This window comes from Brassica napus, chromosome A9 (genome assembly GCF_020379485.1).
Source record: "Brassica napus cultivar Da-Ae chromosome A9, Da-Ae, whole genome shotgun sequence".
NCBI lineage: Eukaryota > Viridiplantae > Streptophyta > Magnoliopsida > Brassicales > Brassicaceae > Brassica > Brassica napus.
The window spans coordinates 42306051-42329949 of record NC_063442.1 but is presented as its reverse complement, the minus strand read 5'-3'; the positions used below and the strand labels follow the sequence as shown (position 1 = coordinate 42329949).

General features: G+C 37.1%; 5 protein-coding genes across 6 annotated transcripts; 3 read left to right on the top strand and 2 right to left on the bottom strand.

Annotated features, from left to right (window-relative positions):
- Positions 1-4209: 4209 nt before the first annotated feature.
- LOC111213799 lies at positions 4210-7048 on the bottom strand. The gene has a single exon (XM_022715637.2). The coding sequence runs from the start codon at positions 6524-6526 to the stop codon at positions 4283-4285; it is 2244 nt and encodes a 747-aa protein (XP_022571358.2). The 5' UTR covers positions 6527-7048; the 3' UTR covers positions 4210-4282.
- A 4548-nt stretch (positions 7049-11596) lies between these two features.
- LOC106399336 (protein cornichon homolog 4) lies at positions 11597-12890 on the top strand. Its single transcript, XM_013839811.2, has 4 exons — positions 11597-11873; positions 12188-12369; positions 12457-12579; positions 12663-12890. Exons 1-4 carry the CDS (start codon positions 11802-11804, stop codon positions 12697-12699), a joined length of 414 nt encoding a protein of 137 aa, XP_013695265.1. The 5' UTR covers positions 11597-11801; the 3' UTR covers positions 12700-12890.
- A 62-nt stretch (positions 12891-12952) lies between these two features.
- On the top strand, positions 12953-14891 carry LOC106402160 (ATP-dependent Clp protease proteolytic subunit-related protein 2, chloroplastic). Of its 2 annotated transcripts, none has more exons than XM_013842839.3 (9): positions 12953-13113; positions 13209-13252; positions 13365-13437; positions 13678-13792; positions 13871-14008; positions 14088-14204; positions 14300-14368; positions 14437-14532; positions 14628-14891. In XM_013842839.3, exons 1-9 carry the CDS (start codon positions 13064-13066, stop codon positions 14763-14765), a joined length of 840 nt encoding a protein of 279 aa, XP_013698293.2. In that variant the 5' UTR covers positions 12953-13063; the 3' UTR covers positions 14766-14891. The 2 variants fall into 2 exon arrangements, with proteins under 2 accessions (XP_013698293.2, XP_048597752.1); XM_048741795.1 differs by having other exon boundaries at positions 12987-13113; positions 13353-13437.
- Positions 14892-18954: 4063 nt separating this feature from the next.
- On the top strand, positions 18955-21277 carry LOC106397421 (pentatricopeptide repeat-containing protein At1g12620-like). The gene has a single exon (XM_013838003.3). It carries the CDS (start codon positions 19205-19207, stop codon positions 21092-21094), a length of 1890 nt encoding a protein of 629 aa, XP_013693457.2. The 5' UTR covers positions 18955-19204; the 3' UTR covers positions 21095-21277.
- A 1248-nt stretch (positions 21278-22525) lies between these two features.
- LOC106397078 (zinc finger A20 and AN1 domain-containing stress-associated protein 1) lies at positions 22526-23642 on the bottom strand. Its single transcript, XM_013837629.3, has one exon. The coding sequence runs from the start codon at positions 23220-23222 to the stop codon at positions 22743-22745; it is 480 nt and encodes a 159-aa protein (XP_013693083.2). The 5' UTR covers positions 23223-23642; the 3' UTR covers positions 22526-22742.
- Between the last annotated feature and the right edge of the window lie 257 nt (positions 23643-23899).

Genomic DNA, 23899 nt, shown 5'->3' with positions numbered 1-23899 from the left:
ATTACCTCCTACAGATGACGCTTATTTGTGGAGAGAGAGAGACTGACGAGTTGCCACAGTCAAGAACCTTCCTCCGGAAGACAGAGACCAACAAAGAGACGCTGATGCTGTCTCGTGACTCTTCACGTGCTGCCACAGAAACCAACTAAACTCGGGCGACAACACCGAGAACAGAGGCTCCTCACACGCACCCACATCTGAGAACCAGTAGTAGGATCTTCCGAGAGCAAAGTGGATATGGCCGAAGACAAGAAACCGAGACCTAAACCCAGCCATAAGGCACAAACCTAACAGGAGCCACTCGAAGGAGACCCAACAATGAAGATCCGCCGGGAAGAAGTCGCACCTTGACTCCACGCGCCGTCACTCTCGAGGTCGAAACCCTAGATCTGGGAAAAACTGAGAGGGATCTTCAGCGATTTGAACAAGCTTGAGAGAAGATCGACGCCGGTCCAGACGTTTTCCTCTATCTCGCCATGGTACCAAGTCAAATCAACTGAGAGAGCTCCAGCGAAGATACAAACAGCGCCGACCACCCACGAATCCGACCCCAACCGACAGTCCCTCACACCAATCGTCGCCGTCACACCAGATCTGCCTACGCTAACGCCCTAGCCGCTGGATCTATCGCGAATAGATGAAGGACCTGAGGCAGCGTGACAAAACCAGGGCTAAGGCAGGACCGAACGGGGGAAGAGAGGAGTCGATGGAGCAAACAAAAAGAGGAAGAAGCTAACGGGAGCCTCCGACGCCGGTCTAAGGGACCACCAGCACCGGAGCAGAGAGATGCGGCGTTAATGGAGAGTTAGGCTAGAGAGAAGGGGGAGAAAACTTTTTAGGAGAGAGAAAGTCTCTTTTAACTTTCATATCGCCTCATCTTATATATATATATCACATTTGGTAAAACAGAATATTATTTTCAGACTTCAGAGTTCATAGTATGTTATGTTTTGCGTAGTGATTCAAAAAAAAAGTATGTTATGTTTTTTTTTTGTAATAGTCGGTACGTATTCAAAATATCAGACAGTGTGTTATGTTAATGTTACATATATAAACAAAATACAGATGATGTCATTCATGGGGAAACTAATACGTCATAAATTACTGAGGCGCCAAGATTCCGGTCAAGTAACTAAGTAAGAGACTGTTAAACCGCACGTGCCAAACAACACGAGGAAATAATTCGGAATTTTATCAATGCAAACGACGCAGTATCATTTCTACACTATCTGCTGCGTCTCCGGCTACTTCTTGTACTCATAAACTGTGCAGTTTTGAGTATCAAAGGCAGTGTGCATATGCATTACCAAAAATTCAAAGCTGCCCGTAAATGAACGTAATGATCTTGGAGCCATTGATCTTTCCATGTGTATGCTCATCATTCATCAATAGCACAATCAACGGACAAAAATGCTCTTTTTAGTCTAAATATTGGTTTCAACCATCAAACTAAGGTAAATTCTTGAGGATAAATAATATCCTAATTATACGTTATTCCATATGCAATATTTATACAATTGTCCTTTCCAAAATATCTATATATATATATATATACGGCTATCTACATTTTTATAAACCGAAAATGTGTTTTCTTCTACTGTTACGCAACGCATACCTTATACTACACGTTAACAACATACCTAAATATTCTAAGAAGAATCTGCATTCAAGTATATGTTTTTTTTTTGAAGAAAAAGTATTCAAGTATTTGTTTCATGAAAATGATTTCATTTGCACTAAGAGTATAATGTAAGAAAACGCATGAAAAACGTTTTGTGCTGTATTTTAACTTTATTTTGTTAACTTTATTTAACAACTTTAGCTTTGTATATTGCTTATTATAAAAATATTGTCCTCTTGTAAATCATTTAATTTATTTATTCGTGTTCTTTACTCCTTTAACTTTCTAAAACCTTTTAACGCAAAAATAAAATAAAAATACAAATACCTGTACACATTTATATAATCTTTAATAGAAATTTGGTGAGAAGTCAGTATTGCCGACAGGAAAATCTGCCTCACCACCAAAATGGTGAAAATACAAAACCAATAATTACGATAACTTTTGCTTAAGTTGCAATCACATGAGTACATAATTACAACAACTCATTTTCTTTACACAATTACAATATCCGTCAAAAACGTATATTTTCTTAAGAAATTATTTTATATTGAAAGTAAACTAATTTGGTATGGATCCATAACTACTGAGCTGCGAGCTAGTGCCTATATTTTCCAATTTTCTTTCAAATGTGCTTGCAGAAAAAGTGACAGACAATAATTTTGAATTCTAAGCTTTGTTTTTGTTAATTTTCTAAGTTTAAGTTTTGAACGTTTTGAGATTAATTGTTCGATGAAGTGGTTGAGGTGAATCCAATGCCTGCTATAAAGTTCAAAGTTATATACTACAAGGACAAAAGTAGTATACTTTACTATTTGTGGGGTATAAATATAATTATTGATCTCTACTTTTTGGGTTCCTTGTTAAATAATTCAAGTTAAAATTTAAAAACCTGTTTTCCCTTAAATCAATAGCCTATAGATTCAAAATTGATGAGTTAATAAGCATTAACTTGAATTAAGGGAAAACATGTTTGTAAGGGAAAACAGGTTTTTAAGTTTTAACTTGAATTATAGGCTATTAACTTAAATATATACATGCATATGTACGTATGCATGCATGTGTGTCAGTGTGTGTGTAAAAAAAGAGGTACTTGACTTATCTATTTGCCTATAGCTTAAATAGAAAAATAGCATCTAAATCATTGTATTTCTCTTTACCATTTCTAAATAATTGTTTGTTTTTCATTGATTTCACTGTTTTTACCTAATTTGTGTAATTTCACTTTAGCTGTCCGGTCAGTCCATTTATGAAATCTTGCCACTAGATTTCAAATAATGGTACTATTGATAAAGTTATGATTTACAAGAATATAAATCATGGGTTACAGATGTTTCTTTTCAAAAAAATACCCCACAAAGTACATACCATTGGCTCGTAGAAATAAAGAGGAAAGATATCTACCTTTTTAACTATTCATGGCTGTAGAAATTCATGTGTGATTAAACTTAAATCATTTTAGATCACACAATTGCTAGTAAAAAAAAAATATATATATATATATATATATAACAAGACTTGTAATAAGTAGCTTCATCCATAAAACATCAAATAGGGTAATATCAACACATATTTATGAGTTAAGGGTGTAGGGTTTTAAGAAGCGTTCTTCAACATTTGTAATTTGACAAATTTCACTTTTCACTGCTTCAAAATGAACTTGTATACAACAACAAATAAACTATGATTTTGATGTAACCTCCCACTGAATAGTTAGAAAATATATTGATAACTACTTAGACATATATATAGTTGCATTGTCGAAATCATAATCACGGTTGAAATGAAATCAAGAGCCGATAATTAGGCTTTGTTCTTCAGCTACTCTAGATGGCAAAATGTGCATCTTTAGTCTGTCATTGATATCAACAAACGTTATCATGAAGAAAGAACATTAAACTTTCAAAAGTTAAGTTATTTTCTCGAAAAGTAAAGACATGTTTTTAAGTCATGATTAAGAATATGAATTTCGATGAAAAAAGCAGAGGGATCATTACATTTTGTACCAATACAAGAAGAAGCCAAAGCTGTCATTTATTAGAGTTTCTAACTTCTAACCGATACATCCATGGTTAGGACAAGGAATGTTTCACGAATGTTTCATGGTGATGAAACTTTGTGTATGATCACAAGACTACAACTTTGCAAATTTGAAATAACCGGAAAATTATGGTTATATATAGGCTAAAGAATACAAATACTCAAATCACATATGGATGATATGTCATCTCTTTCTCAACTTCTAAGGGCATCTCCAATGCAACACTAAAATTTACTCTATATTTCACTCTAAAATAGAGTAACTCTATTATAGAGTTGAATTTGCTCCAATGGTTCACTCTATAATAGAGTTACTCTATAATAGAGTGAAATATAGAGTAATCTTATTTTTTCACTCTATATTTGGAGTAAAAAAACAAGATTACTCTATATTCCACTCTATTATAGAGTAACTCTATTATAGAGTGAACCATTGGAGCAAATCCAACTCTATAATAGAGTTACTCTATTTTAGAGTGAAATATAGAGTAAATTTTAGTGTAGCATTGTAGATGGTCTAAAGGAACCAAGTACAAATTGAATATTAATGATCTAGTAAAGGGTAATAGCAATGAAAAAAAAGAATCCAAATAATCCTACAAAATGTCAAACTTAAAAAACTCACACAGAGGATGTATCAACAAGAACATCATTAAGCAAATTATCATCACCATTAGCCATGGCTAGCAGCTCTGCATCCCTATCCTCCTCATTAGAGAAATCTCTTCTCTCGAATTTCGAATTAGCCGATATAAAGATCAGCTTCTGAGCTCTATCTATAGCCGCATGTGACCGTCCATGCGAGTTTACCCACTTCAAAAGAGAGGAATTGCATTTGAACCCACAAGTAGTTGCATGTAGAAAAATGAGCCTCACAGCAACTTTGCCTAGTGACCTGAACTCACTAAGATACGTCTCCCAAACAAGCCTACTGCTTTGAGGATTAGCTATCCTCATCTTACCAGAGACCGGGTCACGCTCTTTCATCTGAACCGCCCTTGCATACATAGGATCAAGCCCTTCTGTTCTCCATTTCATAAGCTCCATCAACGCAATGTGTGCCTCGTCTCTAGACACAAGCCTTGTTATCAACTTATCCACATCTTTCTCTTGCTCTGGTGTCAAACATTTGAACGGAGGAAGATACTTCCCGGTGCTATCTCTTATCAAGTAAAGAGGGTCTAGTATGAAAGCAGCAGCCCAAGCTGGGTGATAACTCTTCTTGAATCTTCTCTCAACGAGTTTCTCGACAAGTCCTTCCCCTACGTTGAACTTAGAGTCCCAATCTTTAACCTTGGCTCTTAGCTCTTCCCATAAAGGAAGGCATTGCCCAACAAGCAGCTTCTCTTCCTCTATTCTCCGAGCCATCTCTTTGACTAGCTTGATCAAAGCGTGAACCGCCTCCACCTCGTTCCAAAACCCTTGGTCTCCAACCATCTCTCTAACCTCCCTAGCCCCATGATCCTCTATTAAAACCGCCTTACAAGCATCATCATGCATTACCATCTGAATCGCTCTTGCCGAACTCAACACATCCTCAAGCAGATTAAACAACGGCTCCAAGAAACAAGCCTTGCTACTACCACCACTACTACTACAACTCAACGGTAACCGAAGCATTATCGCTTCGCCGTGTTCTTGCAACTGATACTTACAATGAGCGTTACGTATCTGCGCCGTGTTGTTAACGAACTCGGCGAGCCTCACGCAGTTTTGCGAGACGGATTTGAATAAAGGCAGCTCTTTGACGAAGTCTTTGATCAAACTGTTAAGCCCCTGGAACTGACAAGACAGGTTGACCATCCACTGATGCTGGCTCTCAAGGCTCCTCAGCGCTTTGGTCTTAAACTTATCAGAAACTATCCCAACACACCTCTGAGGCGAATTTCCACAAATACCCTTCACAGTCTCCAACAAAACCTCCTCCGCGTAGTTCGACGGCACAACTCCGTTCACCGGAACCGCTCTTCTGTACAGACTCGTCCCGTTTGGTAAATTCACGACCAGATTCACTAGTCCCTCTCCTGACTTCCACCCGTCCGACGCGATCTGGAGGAACATGGCGTCTCGGATTCTTGATTCGGACTCTGATTTAGCTTCCTCGTACTTCACGTCGAGTCTCGTCTTGGCGAAGTCTCGCTTGGAGATGATCGGTAACCCGACTTGGGTTAGAAAAGCTCGAAACTTCGGATGCTCCAGACCCGAGAGAGAAACCGACCCGCAAGATTCGAAGACCCAGTCGGAGAGAGAGCTCAGAGCTGACTCTATCTCCGACCTCGTGAGAGACTGCGTGTGAGACGGTTTGGGACTCTTGAGCTTCTTCACGCTGTCTTCGAGCATAGCCAACGGACCCAAATCGTCTTTTCCGCCGGAGAGCATCAAATGCGGCGGAGGAGGAGGAGCAGAGTACTCGACGCAGAATCTCGAAGGATCCACGACGGTTATCGGCGTCACGTGGTTGAGACGAGAAGGGACGGCGGCGCCGGAGGAGTTACGTTTCCGGTGGTGAGAAGGAGAGGAGGAGGAAGAGGAAGGAGAAGGGTTGACGTTGACATTAACGGAGGAGTTGAAGTTGGGACACGTGCCGCGTTTGAGATGCTCTGAGGCGGTGCGAGAAGGGTTGGAGGCGGAGAAAACGGCGTCGCATAACGAGCAGCGGAGCTTCACTGCTTTGGGGAGGTTAGTGTCGGTGTTGCGCACGAGGATTGGCTCGAGATGAGTCCAGTACCACGCGCCTTTGCCTTTCACTGCTTTGGTCCTCACCGTCATCAACCCTTCGTATCTCTTGTTCAAAGCTTTCGTTGTTAGCTCGTCGGTTGTTAACCCGTCGATCGGAGGTGGCGTGGGAGCGTTCGTCGTCGACATTGAAAAAGATCGGAACTTTCGAGGTGGGTTTTTTGAGAGAAGTGATGTTTTGTTTTCTTGTTTCTGTCTTAAAAAAGGGGTTTAAGCGGGAGATGTTGCTGCCTCGTAAAAAACGTGTGACATTTTTTCTTAACCGGGAAACTCCGCCGGAAGACGGTTACGTTTCCGGTGATCAAAAGAAATTCACTGCTCTATGGTTTCTTTCTAATGTCACTCACACTGGTCGCTCTTTTTTGCTAATTCGAAGAAAGAGACAGTGGGGGGGAGAAGAAGATGAAGAAGAGAGTTCAGACAATTGATAGAAAGTTACGCGCGTGGAGTGGACGTTTTTAAAAAAAAGGAACAAGGTGAAAGCAGAGCCCCCACGTCGTACGAGAACCCAAGCGTTACATTGGCTCATACACTCTCTCACTTCCCCATCATTGGAGCGTTTTGTTCACGCGCTTCTAAGTGGTTTTCGGACATGTTTTTCACCTTTTCTTGTCTCTTACTTTATTTTATTTTTACTACTGAAACTATTTGGGACCTTAATTAATTTAATGCATTTTTAGATTTTCGTAATCTATACTTGTTTTTATACTATTTCTAAAATACATTATTAGATTTTACCACAGATGCTAAGTTATGTATACATCAAACTTTATTGACAAAAGAAGGTACTGTATGAGAAAGATGAGTTCAGTTTACAGAGTTCAGCTACTCATGCAAATTACTGGACTCTTGAGCCTTTCTTTGATGCAAAATTAAAACTGGTGAGTGGGATTTTCCATTTGTGTCTTTTTGTCTACGTGGGATGTGTTCAGATTTCGGACATGTAAAGAGGGTATAGTGGGAATTTATTTTTGTTTCTAGGTAGACAGTGTGGAAGACATTAAAGGGGAGAGAGTATGTAGTGTTGACCATTTTATTCTTGACTCCCATGGACGTTTCTTGGTAAATGATTTTTTTCTTTGAAAGTTGAAAGAATGTCGACTGAAAATCATTTTAGAGATTCTCATTTCATTACCAACGATGTTTTTTTTTTTTTACCAACGATGTTGGTTCCTACTTCTTACCATTTTCTAAAACATATATCTTATATATTAAAACAGAAGTCACAACTTTGATTCATGTGTGATTTTTTTAAAAATGGACATAATGGACCTATTCATAGAAATTTATATTATATTTTAGTTCAGACTAATAATAAATAGAATTTTTAAAATATTTTAATCATAATATCTTTGATATCTTTTCATTTTAAATATAAATATATTTATTTTAAAATTCTAACAAATCTGTTTAAAAAGATTTTTACAAGATCTTCATTTTCGAAATTATATTTAAATATTTTTGCTAATTTCGAAATTAGTTTAAAATATTATTATACATTAATATATTCAGTTATATAAAATTAAAAATAAAAATCTATAATATTTTATTTATTATATAATCATAATCAATCATATTAAAATAAAATTATTATATTGAGCTAAATATAATAAAATTGTATTAAATTTATATATTTATTTATTTTATTTTCGTAATTATAAAATATTTATGTCCAAAAATAAAATCTAATATGTTGGTAAGATGGGTTAACATTATCAAACTATATAATACATGTATAAAAATTAACATGTATTTTTGAAAGTTAATAATATAAAATCTTTGTAACTACTTTAATCATAATATATTTTCATTTAAAATATAATATATATTTATATATTATATTTTAAAAATTCTAATAAATCTGTGTAAAAATATTAAACAATAACTTAATGTATTTTAAGTTATCGTTTAAAAATGAAAATAAATCAATTATATCCTATTTTATCTACTTTATAGTCATGATCATGTTAAAATATAATTATTATACTAAAATAAATATGATAAAATTATATTCAAGTGATAAATTAATAAATTTTATTTTCATAAATATAAATTATTTATTAAAATATAATATGATGATAGAATAGCTTAAAATTAACAAACTATATAATACATGTCTAAAAATTAACATATCTTAGACTTTTATATATACAATAATAAATTATCTAATATTGGTAAAAAGAAATCCAGTTTTGAAAGACGGGTCAAAATTTAGCATAAATTAAATACAAAATAATTTTTAAATATATTTTCTCATTAATATATTAATTTGCTTAATAACTAAATGCAAATACAATAAGATAAATATATAATAAGAAGTGGTAAATACATACGGTTTAAACAATTAATTAATTATAACATGTAAATTATAAAATTATTGTATTTGAAATAGTTATATAAATATTTAAGTATATGATTAACATTAAAAATATATACCACTTATGTTCTAAAATAATAGTTTATGTATAGAAAAGTGAAAACAAACACCCGTGCGGTTGGACGGGTCAAAATCTAGTTATTTGTTGAAATCTATAATATTTGGTTGCTTGGTTTTGTTTTTTTTCATTGATTTTGTGTGAATGTTCATTATCATGAGTGCCACGGCCGTCGCTAGCCGTTTGAACTTTCAAGTCATGAGTATAACCACACCCCTATGTACTCTTCACAAAATTCACATTTTTTTTCCTTTTTGCTAACAGAAAACAAAGAACATAAGCACAAACAAAAATATCATTGCGGTTATTTAATCTTCAAAACAATTTTCATTAAAAAAAAATCACACTCGTGGTATGTCATCGTTCACTATACATTCCTACGTTTTTCTTTGGAATCTTGTTTGTTGGATGGTAGAAACACCAATATAAATCACACTTCACGTATCGCATGTGACGATATAGAACATTACAAATAACACAGTTCACAAACGAAGATAGCACAACATTTTTCGCGAACAACATGGAATGTTGCACGCATAATTTTAAGAACATTTTGTCAATTTCAACACTGTAAACACACTTGATCACAAATCTTGGCCACTATTTTCCTTGGACAAAGATAACCAGTTAGATAAAATTTGATTTTAACGTTCTCTCATCATTCAAAGTATTCAAAATACTGGGGCCCCAAGTGAAATACTGTCTACTAAATATTAAGCAATAGTATTTCGTAAGAAAATCTCTAGTTATAACGCCTAACTTAATCTTATGTATTTGGAACCAAACCATTGTAAGATACAAAATCAAAATGAAGAAAACTAAAAACAATAATTAAAGTAAAAGGTGGAGGTTAGTAGGAGTCATGTTTTAATTGGTCAATATATAATGTCGTATGAAACCACATGTCACAACTGTCTCCCACTTTCTGATGTATGCATGCTTATACATATGCGAATGATCCATGGATTCTAACTTCTTTACATACATATTCCGCCGATATTGAAGGAAGAATTCAATTTTGTTAGCAGAGAATTTAGATCAGTCCAATCTTAAAAGATGGATAGTACATTTGTAAGAATTATCTTGTCTGTTAGATACCAACCACCCAAAATCCATGCATTAAAACACATAGTTTATTTTTAAATATCATGCTGTGAAACACTTGATCAAAAGACAATGAGATTTGAAATGTAAATGTTTAGTAGCAACAGTAGACATAGATATATTAATATATACTTTTTAGGGAGAATTTGTTATATAACCATAATAGGAAAAAAATTAAGAATATAGCCATGGTTTGGGAAATGTGTCTTTTTGCCACATTAATGGACATTGAAGTCCTTCGTATCACATGAGCGTTTGTATACCATACTGAACAGCTATGTACCATTTTATTTCAAATGTCGATATAGAATAGATCATTTCAAACAAACGTACATCTATAGTAGGGAGGGAGGGTGGGAGGGAGGGAGGGGAGGGAGGGAGAGAGAGGGAGGGAGAGGGAGAGAGAGGGAGGGAGAGGGAGGGAGAGAGAGGAGGGAGGAGAGAGAGAGAGAGGGAGGGAGGAGAGAGGGAGGGAGGGTATTCTATTCTATATTTTGTAAATATTATAGAATATAACACTACATTATTTGAACATTACATATTGAGAAAGAAATAAAAGAGAAAATGAAAGAAAGAGAAACAGAAAAAGAGATACATACATAGATGAAAAAATGGAGAGAGACAAAGATGGTGATAGAGAAGATAGATAGAGGGAGAGATTGCACAAAGAGAGATTGTATAAGTGCAATTCTATTCTATGTTTCGTAAATAGAATAGAAAAAATCTTATTATAACTGTACATATTCAATTTATAAATATATGTTAGTTTTACAAAATCCAAAACATTTCATATACAAAAAAAAATCTATGTTTTTTATAGGTATTTAAAAAATCCAAATAAGTACTTTTTAAACTTATAAAGTTATATAAAAAGAAGAGGTGAAAGTGAAAAAGGGCAATATAAAAAATAATACATAAATATCATAGCCTAAAAATTGCTATGGTTATATAGTTAATTTATAGTTTGTTATGTATATGCTACCTAATTTCCCTACTTTTTACATGGAATGAGATATCTTAATTCGGTAAATGAACATTTCTCTGGATTGCAACTTATAACTAAATGAGTAACTTTTACCACAAAAAGTAACTACTGACACAAATAAGAAAATCTGGATCTTCGTTTTCCAATGAAGTGACATTCTTCAAACAAAGACCTACCCATTTTAAATAAATTTATTGACATTAATCATGTGATAACGTAATCTGCTTGATTAACAAGCTTATATGAGAGTTTTCATTCTCAACCACTCCACTATATAGTGTTTAGAACTGAAATAAATAAAACCATATTGTAAGACACTATATAATTGTCACTAAGAAATCAAGGACACCTTTCTATACTGATAGCGATAGTAAGTAATTATCTACTTAGTGAACTTGGATAGTTTGGCTATCCCCTAGCCTTGCAAAAGAATCTATCCTAAATAATTAATTTGACAACTGTTGAAATAAAGTTATGGTATTTTGTAAACTGGTTACAATCACCGACTCATCGCATGATTTAAAGGTTTCTGGGCCCCATTCTTTTTCCTTCTTAAAAATTAGTTATACGACTCACAGGCAAACAAACTATTAGAACGAACTCTACAGGCCCATGGGCTTATAAGAAGCCTACTGATATATTAAAGTATTAAACCGGCATGGAACGGATCGAGTAAAAGAAAACAATTATGACCAGAATCGAACCGGAGCATCGGGAAACAACAGAACCGGAAGGCTCGTGCCTTGCTCTTGTTTCCGACCAGAATCTCGTAACCGAAGCCAAACTGACCGACTACTAACTTCTTGTCCTAATCGAAGTTTAGTTGGAGAAGAACAAGAAACATCAGGGAAATAGATCGGAGGCAGAAGGAAGGAGGAAGATGGGAGATATTTGGACATGGCTTATATCCTTCTTCTTCCTCATCGCTCTTGTCGGAATCATCGTCTATCAGGTTCTAATTCGATCCGATTCTCAATTTTAAGACAAAACTAAACCTAAAGTTTGAGGCTTTGTGCTTTGCCACATGATTGTTATTGGGAAAGTTTCAACTTTTGGAATGTTAGGGTCAATGTTATTAGTTGCATTGACCCGTTGTAACGGAGTCTATGTTGTAGTGTATTTATGAGTTTAGACTATGTCCAGAGAAGTCACTGAGATTGATATGCTTATTGATCATAAGCTTGATTAATTACACAATTTGTGTTAGAAAGAGAACTAAAAATATTTATCTTTTTTTTTTTGGAATCAAACTCTTTAATTTTGCAGCTTGTTTGCTTAGCGGATCTTGAGTTTGATTACATCAACCCATACGACTCTGCATCGAGGATAAACTCCGTGGTCTTACCGGAGTTCATTGTACAGGGAGTTCTCTGTGTATTCTATCTCATTACAGGACACTGGTTCATGGCACTCCTATGCCTCCCTTATCTCTACTACAACTTCCAACTGTAAGTGAAGTCTCTCTCTTTACACAACTTACAGCATCTCCAAACTACATGGTGATGATTCCCATTCGGTTTCTCTAATTTGTTCAGCTACTCGAAGCGACAACACTTGGTAGATGTCACAGAGATCTTCAATTTGCTTAACTGGGAAAAGAAGAAGCGGCTGTTCAAACTCGCTTACATAATCCTTAACCTCTTTCTCACTATCTTCTGGTAATAAAGAAAACAACATCTCTTTGCTTAGCCTTCTTCTTTATAGATCAAGACAAGCTAAAAACACTTTCTCTCTTTGGTAGGATGATTTATTCAGCGCTGGATGATCACGAGGATTGATTGACAAGAACCGGTCCATTAATCTTCTTCGATCTCTTTTCATCTGATAGACACCGCCGTGCTGGTGGACATGAGTGTTTGTTGTTGATACTAGTTTGGTGTTTGTAAGATTAGTGGCAGAAACATTTGTGTATTTTTTTTTCCTTTCTTAGAAACATTTTTTTCAGACAAGAAGTCGAAAGTTCAAAGTCTTCTCATTAAACCAAAGTAAAGTCAAAAACTAATTTAACCAAATACAATTGCACATGTGAACCAACCGGTTTAGTTAAACCAATAAACATTTAGTTGATATTTGGATATAAACACATTCATCTTCTCCAACAAAATACCCAATCTGTGTTCGGCTCTAACACGCTCGACGAGCATGGCGGTCTCGTTTAATACAACCCTTCACCAGTGTTCTCTGAGTCCGAGGTTCTCTAAATCTTACATAGTTTATGTCTCTGATTCTACACACACGCACACTTGCATCTGATTGATTTTTTTTTTTTACTGTAATGTTTGTGCAGCTGTAGCATCAAGCTTTATTCTGGGTTAAAGCCTCAATCTGCAAGTTCGTTCCTTTTCTTCTTTATCTGTCTGAAAGTTTTAGTTTTTTTTAATCCAATTGGGTTTAAGTGAGATGGGAGTGAAGTTCGTGTTACCCTTGTCGGAATCTATTGCAGGCTTTTTGACAAATGGGTATCAGAATCTGAATAAGGAGTTCTATGGCAGGATCCACAAGAGTTTGGAGTCCGGGTAATGTCCACCTTAATTGATTCTAGACTTGGCTTTTGCTGCTCGCACTTACAAAAATGTATGCTTGATTAGTGGTGAAAGTTCCTGTAATGAGTTATAAACGTGAGCTAAGAACTTATAGTACAAAACGAGATGTGGCTTGTTGATTATGAAAGTTACATTGAAAGTAAGTTTGCCTTTGAATGTTATGGTTCATTTCTAGTCGCCTGAGTAGTGTGTGTGGTTTATGTGTTTTTGCAGGACTGGGAAAGCGAATAGGTCGAGGGTGAAGATGATGCCAATAGGTACACCGAGAGTGCCTTACAGAAACCGAGAAGAAGGAACTTGGCAATGGGTTGACATATGGAATGCCCTTGTAAGTATATATTCAACTTTGTGTATACGTTTCTATATAGCAATTAAAAAGATTGATACTTTGATTGTTTTGTTGTAGTATCGAGAGCGTGTGATCTTCATTGGACAAAACATTGATGAAGAGTTTAGCAACCAGATACTAGCAACTATGTTGTATCTTGATACTCTTGATGACTCGAGGAGGATTTATATGTACCTTAATGGACCAGGAGGGGATGTGAGTTTCTCTCTCTCTTTCATTCTTTGCTTACACTTGTCTAAAGTTTTGAAGATTAATATTGTAATTTTTTGAACAGCTTACTCCAAGTCTGGCTATCTATGATACGATGAAGAGCTTGAAGAGTCCGGTGGGGACACACTGTGTTGGGCTTGCCTATAACCTTGCAGGTTTTCTTCTTGCTGCTGGAGAAAAGGTAAAATCTCTTTTCACAACTTTTCTGTTTTGAATCATGTAAGCTAGACTCTGAGGAAAGTTGAATTATTGTGTGTTGTTGTTTTCTGTGGAAAGGGTCAACGGTTTGCGATGCCATTGTCAAGAATCGCCCTCACGTCACCAGCTGGTGCAGCCCGTGGTCAGGTAAATAATCCGAGCTTATCTCTCTAGTTATGGACTATTAAAATCGTTAATGCAATTTATTTATTCAGGCTGATGATATCCAAAACGAAGCAAAAGAGCTTTCAAGGATAAGAGATTACCTCTTCAACGAGCTAGCCAACAATACAGGGCAGCCTGCGGAAAGGGTTAGTTTTTGTTCCTTTTTGACATATTAATAACCAAACAGTAAACATGTAAACTTGTGAGTGCTTATGATGATGAAGAATGAATGATGATGCAGATCTTCAAAGACTTGAGCAGAGTGAAAAGGTTCAACGCAGAAGAAGCTATGGAGTACGGGCTGATCGATAAGATTGTTAGACCACCGCGCATCAAAGCGGACGCTCCTCGCCAAGACGAAACCTCAGGTCTCGGTTAATCTGTTTGTTTGTTTTTGTAATGTAATAATGTCTTGAAGTTTTTTATACAATGGTTGAAGTCGTTGGTTTTCTTGTTACCGAATAAAAATCACATTTTTTTTTTTCATTTTATTTGATTCCACCTATTTTCTGGCTTTGACAAACATTTTAAAAATCCTGTGTAAAAAGATATAAAGAATCGGACATAAAAAAACCGCCATTGGAGAAGCTGAAGCGAAACTCTGGGCTTTCTTGGTTCTGTCTGTGTGAATGACTGACTGAGATGTTATTTTGGAAGTAAAGGTTCTTTTGTGATCGTCAACAAATAGTATACTGAAACTGGGTAAAAGTAAAACCGAAATAAATGAATCCGGGCATGTTAACTATTGAACAACAACTGTACTGTAGTGAACATTGATAGAAGATAAAGTATTGAACCGGACATGATATATCACTCACACGCGGTCAGGTTTTATATTAAACCGATTAGTTAGTTCCGATTAGTTAGTTCCGATTAGTCTGAAGATGTTGTCCTTGTTCTTTTCTTCTAGAGGGCTTTTCCAGATTGGAAACCAAACAAACAAAATGTTGTGTCGGAGATTGGTGCTTGTGCCTCGTATCCTCTCGAGTCCTTCAGGAGGTACTCTCACAACTCCTTGTTTACTTTCCTCTTGCAAACGAGACTTCTCCGACAGAAAGATCTGTTATAGAGAGAAATTGAGAAGTGGGATTGTTGGAATCAAGAAAGATGGTGCTGTTGCTCTGTTTCAGTCCATGATTGAGTCTCGTCCTCCTCCTAAGGTCATGGATTTCAATAGATTGTTTACTGGCATTGCCAAAACAAAACAGTTTGATCTGTATTAATTTTTTGTGCAAGTATTAATTTTTTTTACTTGTACTTATTAATCAAGTACTTGCTTAAATTTTAAATACTTGCAAGTTATTTGGTAATACTTAGAGAAAGTCTTCGAGCCATTGTTTTATCACTGGATAATTATGTCACTTTAGAGATCATACCTTAACCTGTCAACAGTGGCGGACTCAGAATTAAATTTAACCTGGGTCAAACTATGTACATAAAAAGAAAAAAACAACTAAAATGTGTCTGAACTTAACCAGGAGAGCTACTGTTTTTTCATTGTTTTTATGGACAAAATCATATTTATACAGATTTATGGGGTTGCAGGTGCCACCCCATTGATGTACATAGGTCCGCCACTGCCTGTCAATCTGTATATCCTTGTCTATGATCTCTAAAGTGAACTTCACTTCATGGTGATAGCGAATTCAAAGGATGACTTCAAAATATTTCAAACAACTCGATGTACAATTAATTATTGTTTTGTTTTTTTTTTAAGTATTGTATAAACACATGAAATAATTAGTAAATAAATGTCTTTAATGTTGGAGTTGGGCTTTACCCGCTTCAGACCCGAGTTTCAGACTTGGTCTGAGAGTTCGAAACATCTGTCGTGTATAATACGACTTGTATTACCTAAAAGGCTAAACCCTAATTTAGTAAAAACCTCGTCTTAGACATTCAGCTAGGGCTTAGCCACTCTTAGCTCAATTCTTTTGATCTTTCAATGGCGAAGAAGAAGACTGTACGTTTGAGAAGCTGTAGAGGCAAAATATACGAGATTGATGAAGTGGTTGCATCCCAATCCAAGTTGATAGCGAATTATTGTGAAGGAGGCGATATTCTGATCGAAGACGTCAAAGACGAGATTCTAGATTTAGTGATCGATTACTGCAAGAACCATGTCCGCGCTTCTTCTTCTTCCTCCGAAATGGATTTGAAGAGGTTGGACGACAGCTTCATACATTATAACCGGACAGACCTTTACCCTATCCTTATGGCTGCAGATTACCTTATCATCAACAGTTTGCTTGATCTCTGCTTCCAAACCATCGCAGATTCAATCACAGCCTGCCAATCACCGAGACAGATTCGCTCGAAATTCGGCATCGTCAGCAGCGGTTTTACACCTGATGAGAAAGAAGTCGTTTGGATTAGGAATGCTTGGGCTGAGACTAATGATGAAGATGATGATGATGATGTTCTATTTGACGTACCTTGTGGCATACGTTTAGGTGGGGACCACATCCCTGATTCTATGATTGAGCAGATACTCACGAGAATGCCTGCCAAATCTCTAGCCATGTGCCGGTGCGTGTCGAAAACTTGGGCGTCAATAATTAGTCGTCCATCTTTCACAGCCTTGTTTTCGAGTCGAACAAGGACTCATCTATTGTTTGTATGCACTCTAGACTGGGCCAGTCGATTTTACCACGGGAATATCTTGACGTCACCTTTGCCTTGGACTCAAGAAATCTTCGGTTATTTTCTAGATGTCAATCATCAGACAGAGCTCCGTCATAAAGTGGGAGATCTAACTTTTACCTATGTAAATGGTTTGGTCTTCGATATGCAACCGTCTTTTTGTGAAATACACAACCCCAGCACTGGCATGTCTTTTACCGTACGCAATTCGGATGTGGTAAGAGGCAGCATTGGAGCGCAGAGTTACTTCGGTTACGATCCTATCAGCAAAACATTCAAGATTTTGGCAATGACAACAGCAGACCTGATATCTAGAAACCATTGTTGTCACACAGTAAGGGCTGGGGAACGTTACTCGTGGAGAAGCATCAGTTGTGGAATAGAGCATTTCCCGATAAAGTGGAAACCGGTATGCATAGCTGGACATATATTCTATCCAGCTGCATCCAGGTCTGATGCGCCAATTTCAATGGTGATAGACTTTGACCTCAATGCCGAGGAGTTCAGCTCAATCAATTACTTTGATATTCAAGCTTCTTCGGAGGCAATTTTGTTTGACTATAATGGGAGTTTGGCTTCTTTTGTGTTGTTGGAACACCTGGTAAGCTTTGCTTTGTGGGTGTTAGAGGACCAAATTTGGGTGAAGCATATTCATGTGATCCCAAATCTTCCTCGGGATTTTAGTGGGTATGGCTTTAAATTTGTGGGAGTGATACACACAAACGAAACAGTGTGGCTGCAGAGTACTGAAATTGTGGGTCCTAGTTGGTCTCTTCCCACTGGGATGTTATTTAACACCGATACAAAGACTGTAAAGGTAAGTAGACTCATGTTTTGTTCCAGTAAGTTTTCTCTTAAACCAACTAAATATTTGTGTACAAAATTTACACGGGAAAAGAAAGATCAACTCAATACATAATTTAAGTTTGTATGGAAACAAACATTCATGCTTCAAGATACATAAATAAGCACGTTTATGTGTGTATATCAGTGAAATTGTCTTTTTCTATCGATGATCTTTTATCTCTCCTTCAATAGCTTTAGGAGATAGAGATGCATGATAATAATGGTCCACATATTAAAAAAAAAACACAGTAAATATAAAATCCATAAGGCATTAAATAAAACATTGGTTAAAGTTCCTATAAACTCTCGAACTCAGTTTCTTACAACTTCAAGTCTCCATTTCTGTAGCACTTTCTTTGTTTACTTTATTGAATTGTGGACCACAAAAGTCGCACTCCTTATATATGAAAATGGCTTAAGATTGCTTTTTGGATTTTTGCTATGTTGATTACAATCGTTATCATGACGCTACCATGATTGGATAGTAAGAACAAAATTTAAGTGTATTTCTTTAAGTGAAGTTAAAAAGATACAAATCACTCATTTTGCAACTCTAAAAGTTATATCAAGAATCTCTACCAAAATTTCTAAAGCATACTTGAAACCAGGATATTCTTTTGTGTTTCACAATATGATTAACACCGTGAGTTGCATAGAATTTCTTTTTCAGATTAGCAAATAGATATGTAGGGGTAATGATGAATTTGAATTAGCGTTGTTTCTATGAAGCTTTAAGCTTCTATTTTTAAACAAACCAGAAATGATGGGGAGGGGGGGTTAATAACCAAGAATGAGCATGAACCGGTCTTGAGGTGTGAATGATTTGATTGATCCCAATATAGTGATATTTAGTTGAGTTGCGATTATGGAAGTAAAGTTCCTTAATGGAGCTGTCAACAAATTATAAACTGAAATTGTGTAAAACAGAAAAATGAAATCGGACATGTTACTACGACATATCTCCTGTAATTATTAACATTGAAAATGAAAAAAAAAAAAAAAAAAAGAATTCGGACATGATATGACGCGGTCTGCTTTTATACAAACCAGATTCGTACCGCTTCTGAACCGAGACGTGATAAAAAAAAAAAAAAACAGATACAACACACTTCCCCTTGGCTTCTTCGTCGTGTTATTGACCGGGATGATCTACAAAGTTAACGATGGAATGTTTCTGCTGTAGATGAAATTCGTTTGGTGGTGAAGATGTATTTGTGGTGAAAGGCGAAGAATCATCAAAGTCAGTGAAGATGGGAGTGGAGTTGTTGTGCTTCTTCTAGTTTTGTTTTTCTCCAGATTTGTAGATTTGAAGAAAGAAAAAAACAAACAATGTTGTGTCGGAGATTGGTGCTTGTGTCTCCTATCCCCCTGAGTCCTGTTGGTACTCTTGCAACTCCTTTGCTCTCTTTTATCAGATCCTCATGCGAACGAGGCTACTCTGGTCTCGGCAGCGATAGAAATCTCTCATCTTACAAAGAGAGACTGAGAAGTGGTCTGGTCGATATCAAGAAGAAGGATGCTGTAGCTCTGTTTCAGTCCATGATTAGGTCTCGTCCTCTTCCTACGGTCATGGATTTCAATAAACTGTTTAGTGCAGTAGCCAGAACGAAACAGTATGATCTCGTGTTGGATCTCTGCAAGCAAATGGAACTGCAAGGGATTGCACATAGCATTTACACGCTGAGTATTATGATCAATTGCTTCTGCCGTCTGCGGAAACTCGGTTTTGCTTTTTCTGTGATGGGTAAGATGTTGAGGCTTGGGTATGAGCCTGACACAATCACATTCTCAACTTTGATCAACGGTTTATGTCTGGTGGGTAGAGTTTCCGAAGCTGTGGAGTTAGTTGATCGTATGGTGGAAATGGAGGTTATACCAAATCTCATCACGCTCAACACTATTGTCAATGGACTTTGTCTCCAAGGTGAAGTGTCTGAGGCAATGGCTTTGATCGATCGAATGATGGATAATGGATGCCAACCCAATGAACGTACCTATGGTCCGGTTTTGAACAGAATGTGCAAGTCAGGTAACACTGCCTTGGCCTTGGATCTGCTCAGAAAGATGGAACACAGAAAGATCAAGCTCGATGCAGTCACATACAATTTCATCATTGACAGTCTTTGCAAAGATGGGAGCCTCGAAGATGCACTCAGCCTTTTCAATGAAATGGAAACCAAAGGTATCAAACCAAATGTCTTTACCTACAACTCTCTCATTAGAGGCTTCTGTAGTGCTGGAAGATGGGATGATGGTGCACCGTTGCTGAGGGATATGATCACAAGGGGAATCACCCCCACCGTCATCACTTTCAATTCTTTGATTGATAGTTTTGTGAAAGTGGGAAAGCTTACTGAGGCTCAAGATTTGTACAACGAGATGATCACAAGAGGCACATATCCTGATATCATTACATATAACTCTATGATAAATGGGCTGTGCAATGAAAAACGCTTAGATGAAGCCAACCAGATGCTGGATCTGATGGTTAGCAAGGAATGCGATCCTGATATCGTGACTTATAATACCCTTATAAATGGATACTGTAAGGCTAAACGAGTTGATGAAGGTATGAGACATTTCCGCAAAATGTCTGTCAAAGGAGTGGTTGCCAATACAGTCACTTATAACACTCTCATCCAAGGGTTTTGTCAATCAGGAAAACTTAATGTTGCCAAAGAACTCTTCCAGGAGATGGTCTCTCAAGGTGTTCATCCTGATATTGTAACCTACAAAATTTTGCTGGATGGATTGTGTGACAATGGAGAAGTAGAAGAGGCTTTGGGAATACTTGATCAAATGCACAAGAGTAAGATGGAACTTGATATTGGTATATATAATATCATCATTCACGGGATGTGCAATGCAAATAAGGTCGATGATGCTTGGAGTTTGTTCTGTAGCCTACGTTCGAAAGGAGTGAAACCAGACGTCAAGACATATACTACAATGATTGGAGGATTGTGTAAGAAAGGATCGCTGTCTGAAGCGGGCATGTTATGTAAGAAGATGGAAGAGGATGGGATTGCGCCAAATGATTGTACATACAACACTCTTATCAGGGCACATCTCCGAGATGGTGACTTAACAAAATCAGCAAAACTTATCGAAGAAATGAAGAGGTGTGGGTTCTCTGCAGATGCTTCAACCATAAAGATTGTTATGGATATGTTATCGGATGGTAGAATGAAGAAAAGCTTTCTGGATATGCTTTCTTAGAATATTTGGATCTTAGTTGCTAGAGGTTAGTGTTTCGATGATGTGTATCTGGGCTTACTAGTTGAAACAAAGCTTGATTGATGCCCCTTCAGTTTGTAGTAATGAATGGCATTAACATGTACAATCGTAGACCAGTCTCTACAAAGTCGTCTCCTTTTGTATTAATTTTCACTACCACGTCTATTTACACATACAAAGCCCACAAAAATAATAAACTATGATCCTTACCAGCTCCCCATATTGCTCCTTCCTTCACCATTCTCTTTGGAATGTGTTGATGCAAATCAGTGTGTTGAATACATGTATATATGAGAACACACTTACTAAATGGCAGAGAGCTAGTTCGATATGCCATCTGATGGCTGCAGTTTCGGTTTTAGCATTCTGAACAACACAAGAGAGTGCACCTTCTTCTATTAACAGTGATGTCAAGTCCATTTTCCACTCTAAGTGCAAGTCTTTCTTGCAGCCAGATTCTTCTGATTCTTTGACCAGCTCTCCTCCATCTTCTTTATTGATTCCATGTAATCATTCTGATTCCTTATCTTTTCCTCCTACACACACAGATAATGACTGAAACAATACACCAAAGGGACCATCTCAATAGCAAGACCCTGTTTCCGAGAGATAAATTTACAAAACTTTGGGCATCAAATAAAATCCTTATAACCATCAGGTACGTTATACAAGTGTCTCGCATCAAGTACAATAGCAGAAGCAGCATTGAAAGTATTTTAAGTCAGTGTTGCTCAAGTTCAGTGAGGAACTTAGTACAGAAAGTAAAGACTACATAAACTTTATGTCTTGCAACAAAAATGAGACAGTTATGATGTTCCTTTTTTTTTGTTCTATCATGTGTCTATGAGACTGCTACATCTGTTCTCAAGTGGTTGTGTTTAAAGATGTCCCAGAGAAACACCACGAAACTTTCTGGAGTTTAGATCGTCTTCTTGTCACTCCAGGCCGTCTCATTATTCTGATGCAATGGGGAGAAAATCATGTTTTGTAGTTTTGAATCAACCTGATAAGATGCTTCAGCATATTCCTTTTCAGGACTAAAGACTTGTGCTGCCAAAACATTGCTCATCAGAGGGTCTGAAGTGGACATCTGCAACTCAAGAGTTTATGCATTGGCAGAGATTTCACAAGAGTTACAACCACTTTTTCACCACAACAAAACTGTAATTGCAGAACCACTAAAACGGCTGACACTAGCTACCAAGTTCTATGAATCTTGTGGAGTATTTTGGCTGCTGCTGCGAGTTACTTGAAGCTTCCTGCCGATCAGAGAACAATCCTATCTATTTTCCATGACACTGAGATCCCAGCTGTGATATATGCATAAACTCCAAGCTCACTCGACAACATCATCAGCTCTGTCGCTATCAAAACTACACAATTTATAAACCATAAGCTACACAAAACCACAACTTCCAATGATTCAAACTTTAATTTAACAAACAACTTTGTGATAACACCAAACTTTTTATTACAGAACAATAAATCATGAAACCACAAAAGCAGAATCCTAAACTTTTTCCCTACGAAACACTTAAAAGCAAATCAAATCATAACAAAGAACAGAAAAAGAACCAAACACCAAGACTTAGACATACTCGAAAAGAGAAACACGATTCCATCTTCAAAATCATATCTTCTCCACTTTATCAGCTTTCACAACCGGATTCGCCTTAGCAATAGCCTCTCTAGCCGCTCCTTTGAAATCAAACTCGCAGTCGTGGCTCTCCGGGTACCTGTGAGCTCCACAGAAAGTGCTCCCACACCTGCACTTGAACCCCGTAACGCCCACCTTCTTGTTACAGCTCAAGCACCTCGTCGCTCTCGGCGGATCTGAGGAAGCTACGGAGGAATCTCCACCGCTCGCCGATGAGGATGGCTCCGGAGCGGTCTCCAGGCTCTGTTGCGGTGGTTTGGTGTGAGGTTTGTTAGGGTTTAGAGATTTGTCGACGGCGGCTTTAGCGGAGGCGGCTTGCTCCTCGGTGGCTCGGATGTCGCGGTAGCACTTGGAGCAGAGGTTCATGTTCGATGGTGATCCGAAGAAGCCGCAGCCGTTGACGCAGAGCTTCGGCTCTGAGGGGGAGAAGCTGTCGTTTTGCTCTGAACCCATTACCGAAAATCTCCTAAAGACACAAACTTTGAATCGAAGAACAGATGCAGAGATGGAGAAGCTATGGTTCGGTTCTAAATTAGGGGTTCACGGGTGGTTTTTTTATTTGTAATCTTCTTTTGACATATTCTCGCCGAGAAAATAAAGTAAAATGAACATATCCGTAAAAGAAAAATAAAAGGTAGATTTCTGGCTTGTTACTCAAGCGAGAAAGACTATAAGATTTTTAATATTAAAAAGAAAAGTGTGGATGTGACGAAACTGCCCTTGATCGGAGACGGAGAACGATACCAAGCTCCTCTTTGGATTCGGTAGAGAGAGAGATTTGATAAAGACAAAAGTACAGAAACCAAACCAAAGTGACTTTTTTTTTGGGTACTTTACTTTTGTCTTTTGTAATTCTGTGCCCGAATGATTCCGCCGTATATGAAGGCGCAGGGGAGATTTAATGCATCTTCTGGTTATAGTCGTGACGACGTCATCTTCTGATAATCGTGGTTACGTAGTAATTGATAACTTTTTATTGTGTGGTATAAAGTTGAGTGAGTGATAGATAATGGGTGGGGTTGTCGGACTTTTTCTGGGTGTTTGGTGACTTTGTGGATTGCGATAAAGCTGGTCTAGTTTTTAGTGTATAATAATCGGTTTATATGAACCGGGTTTGGTTTGTGGAGCCA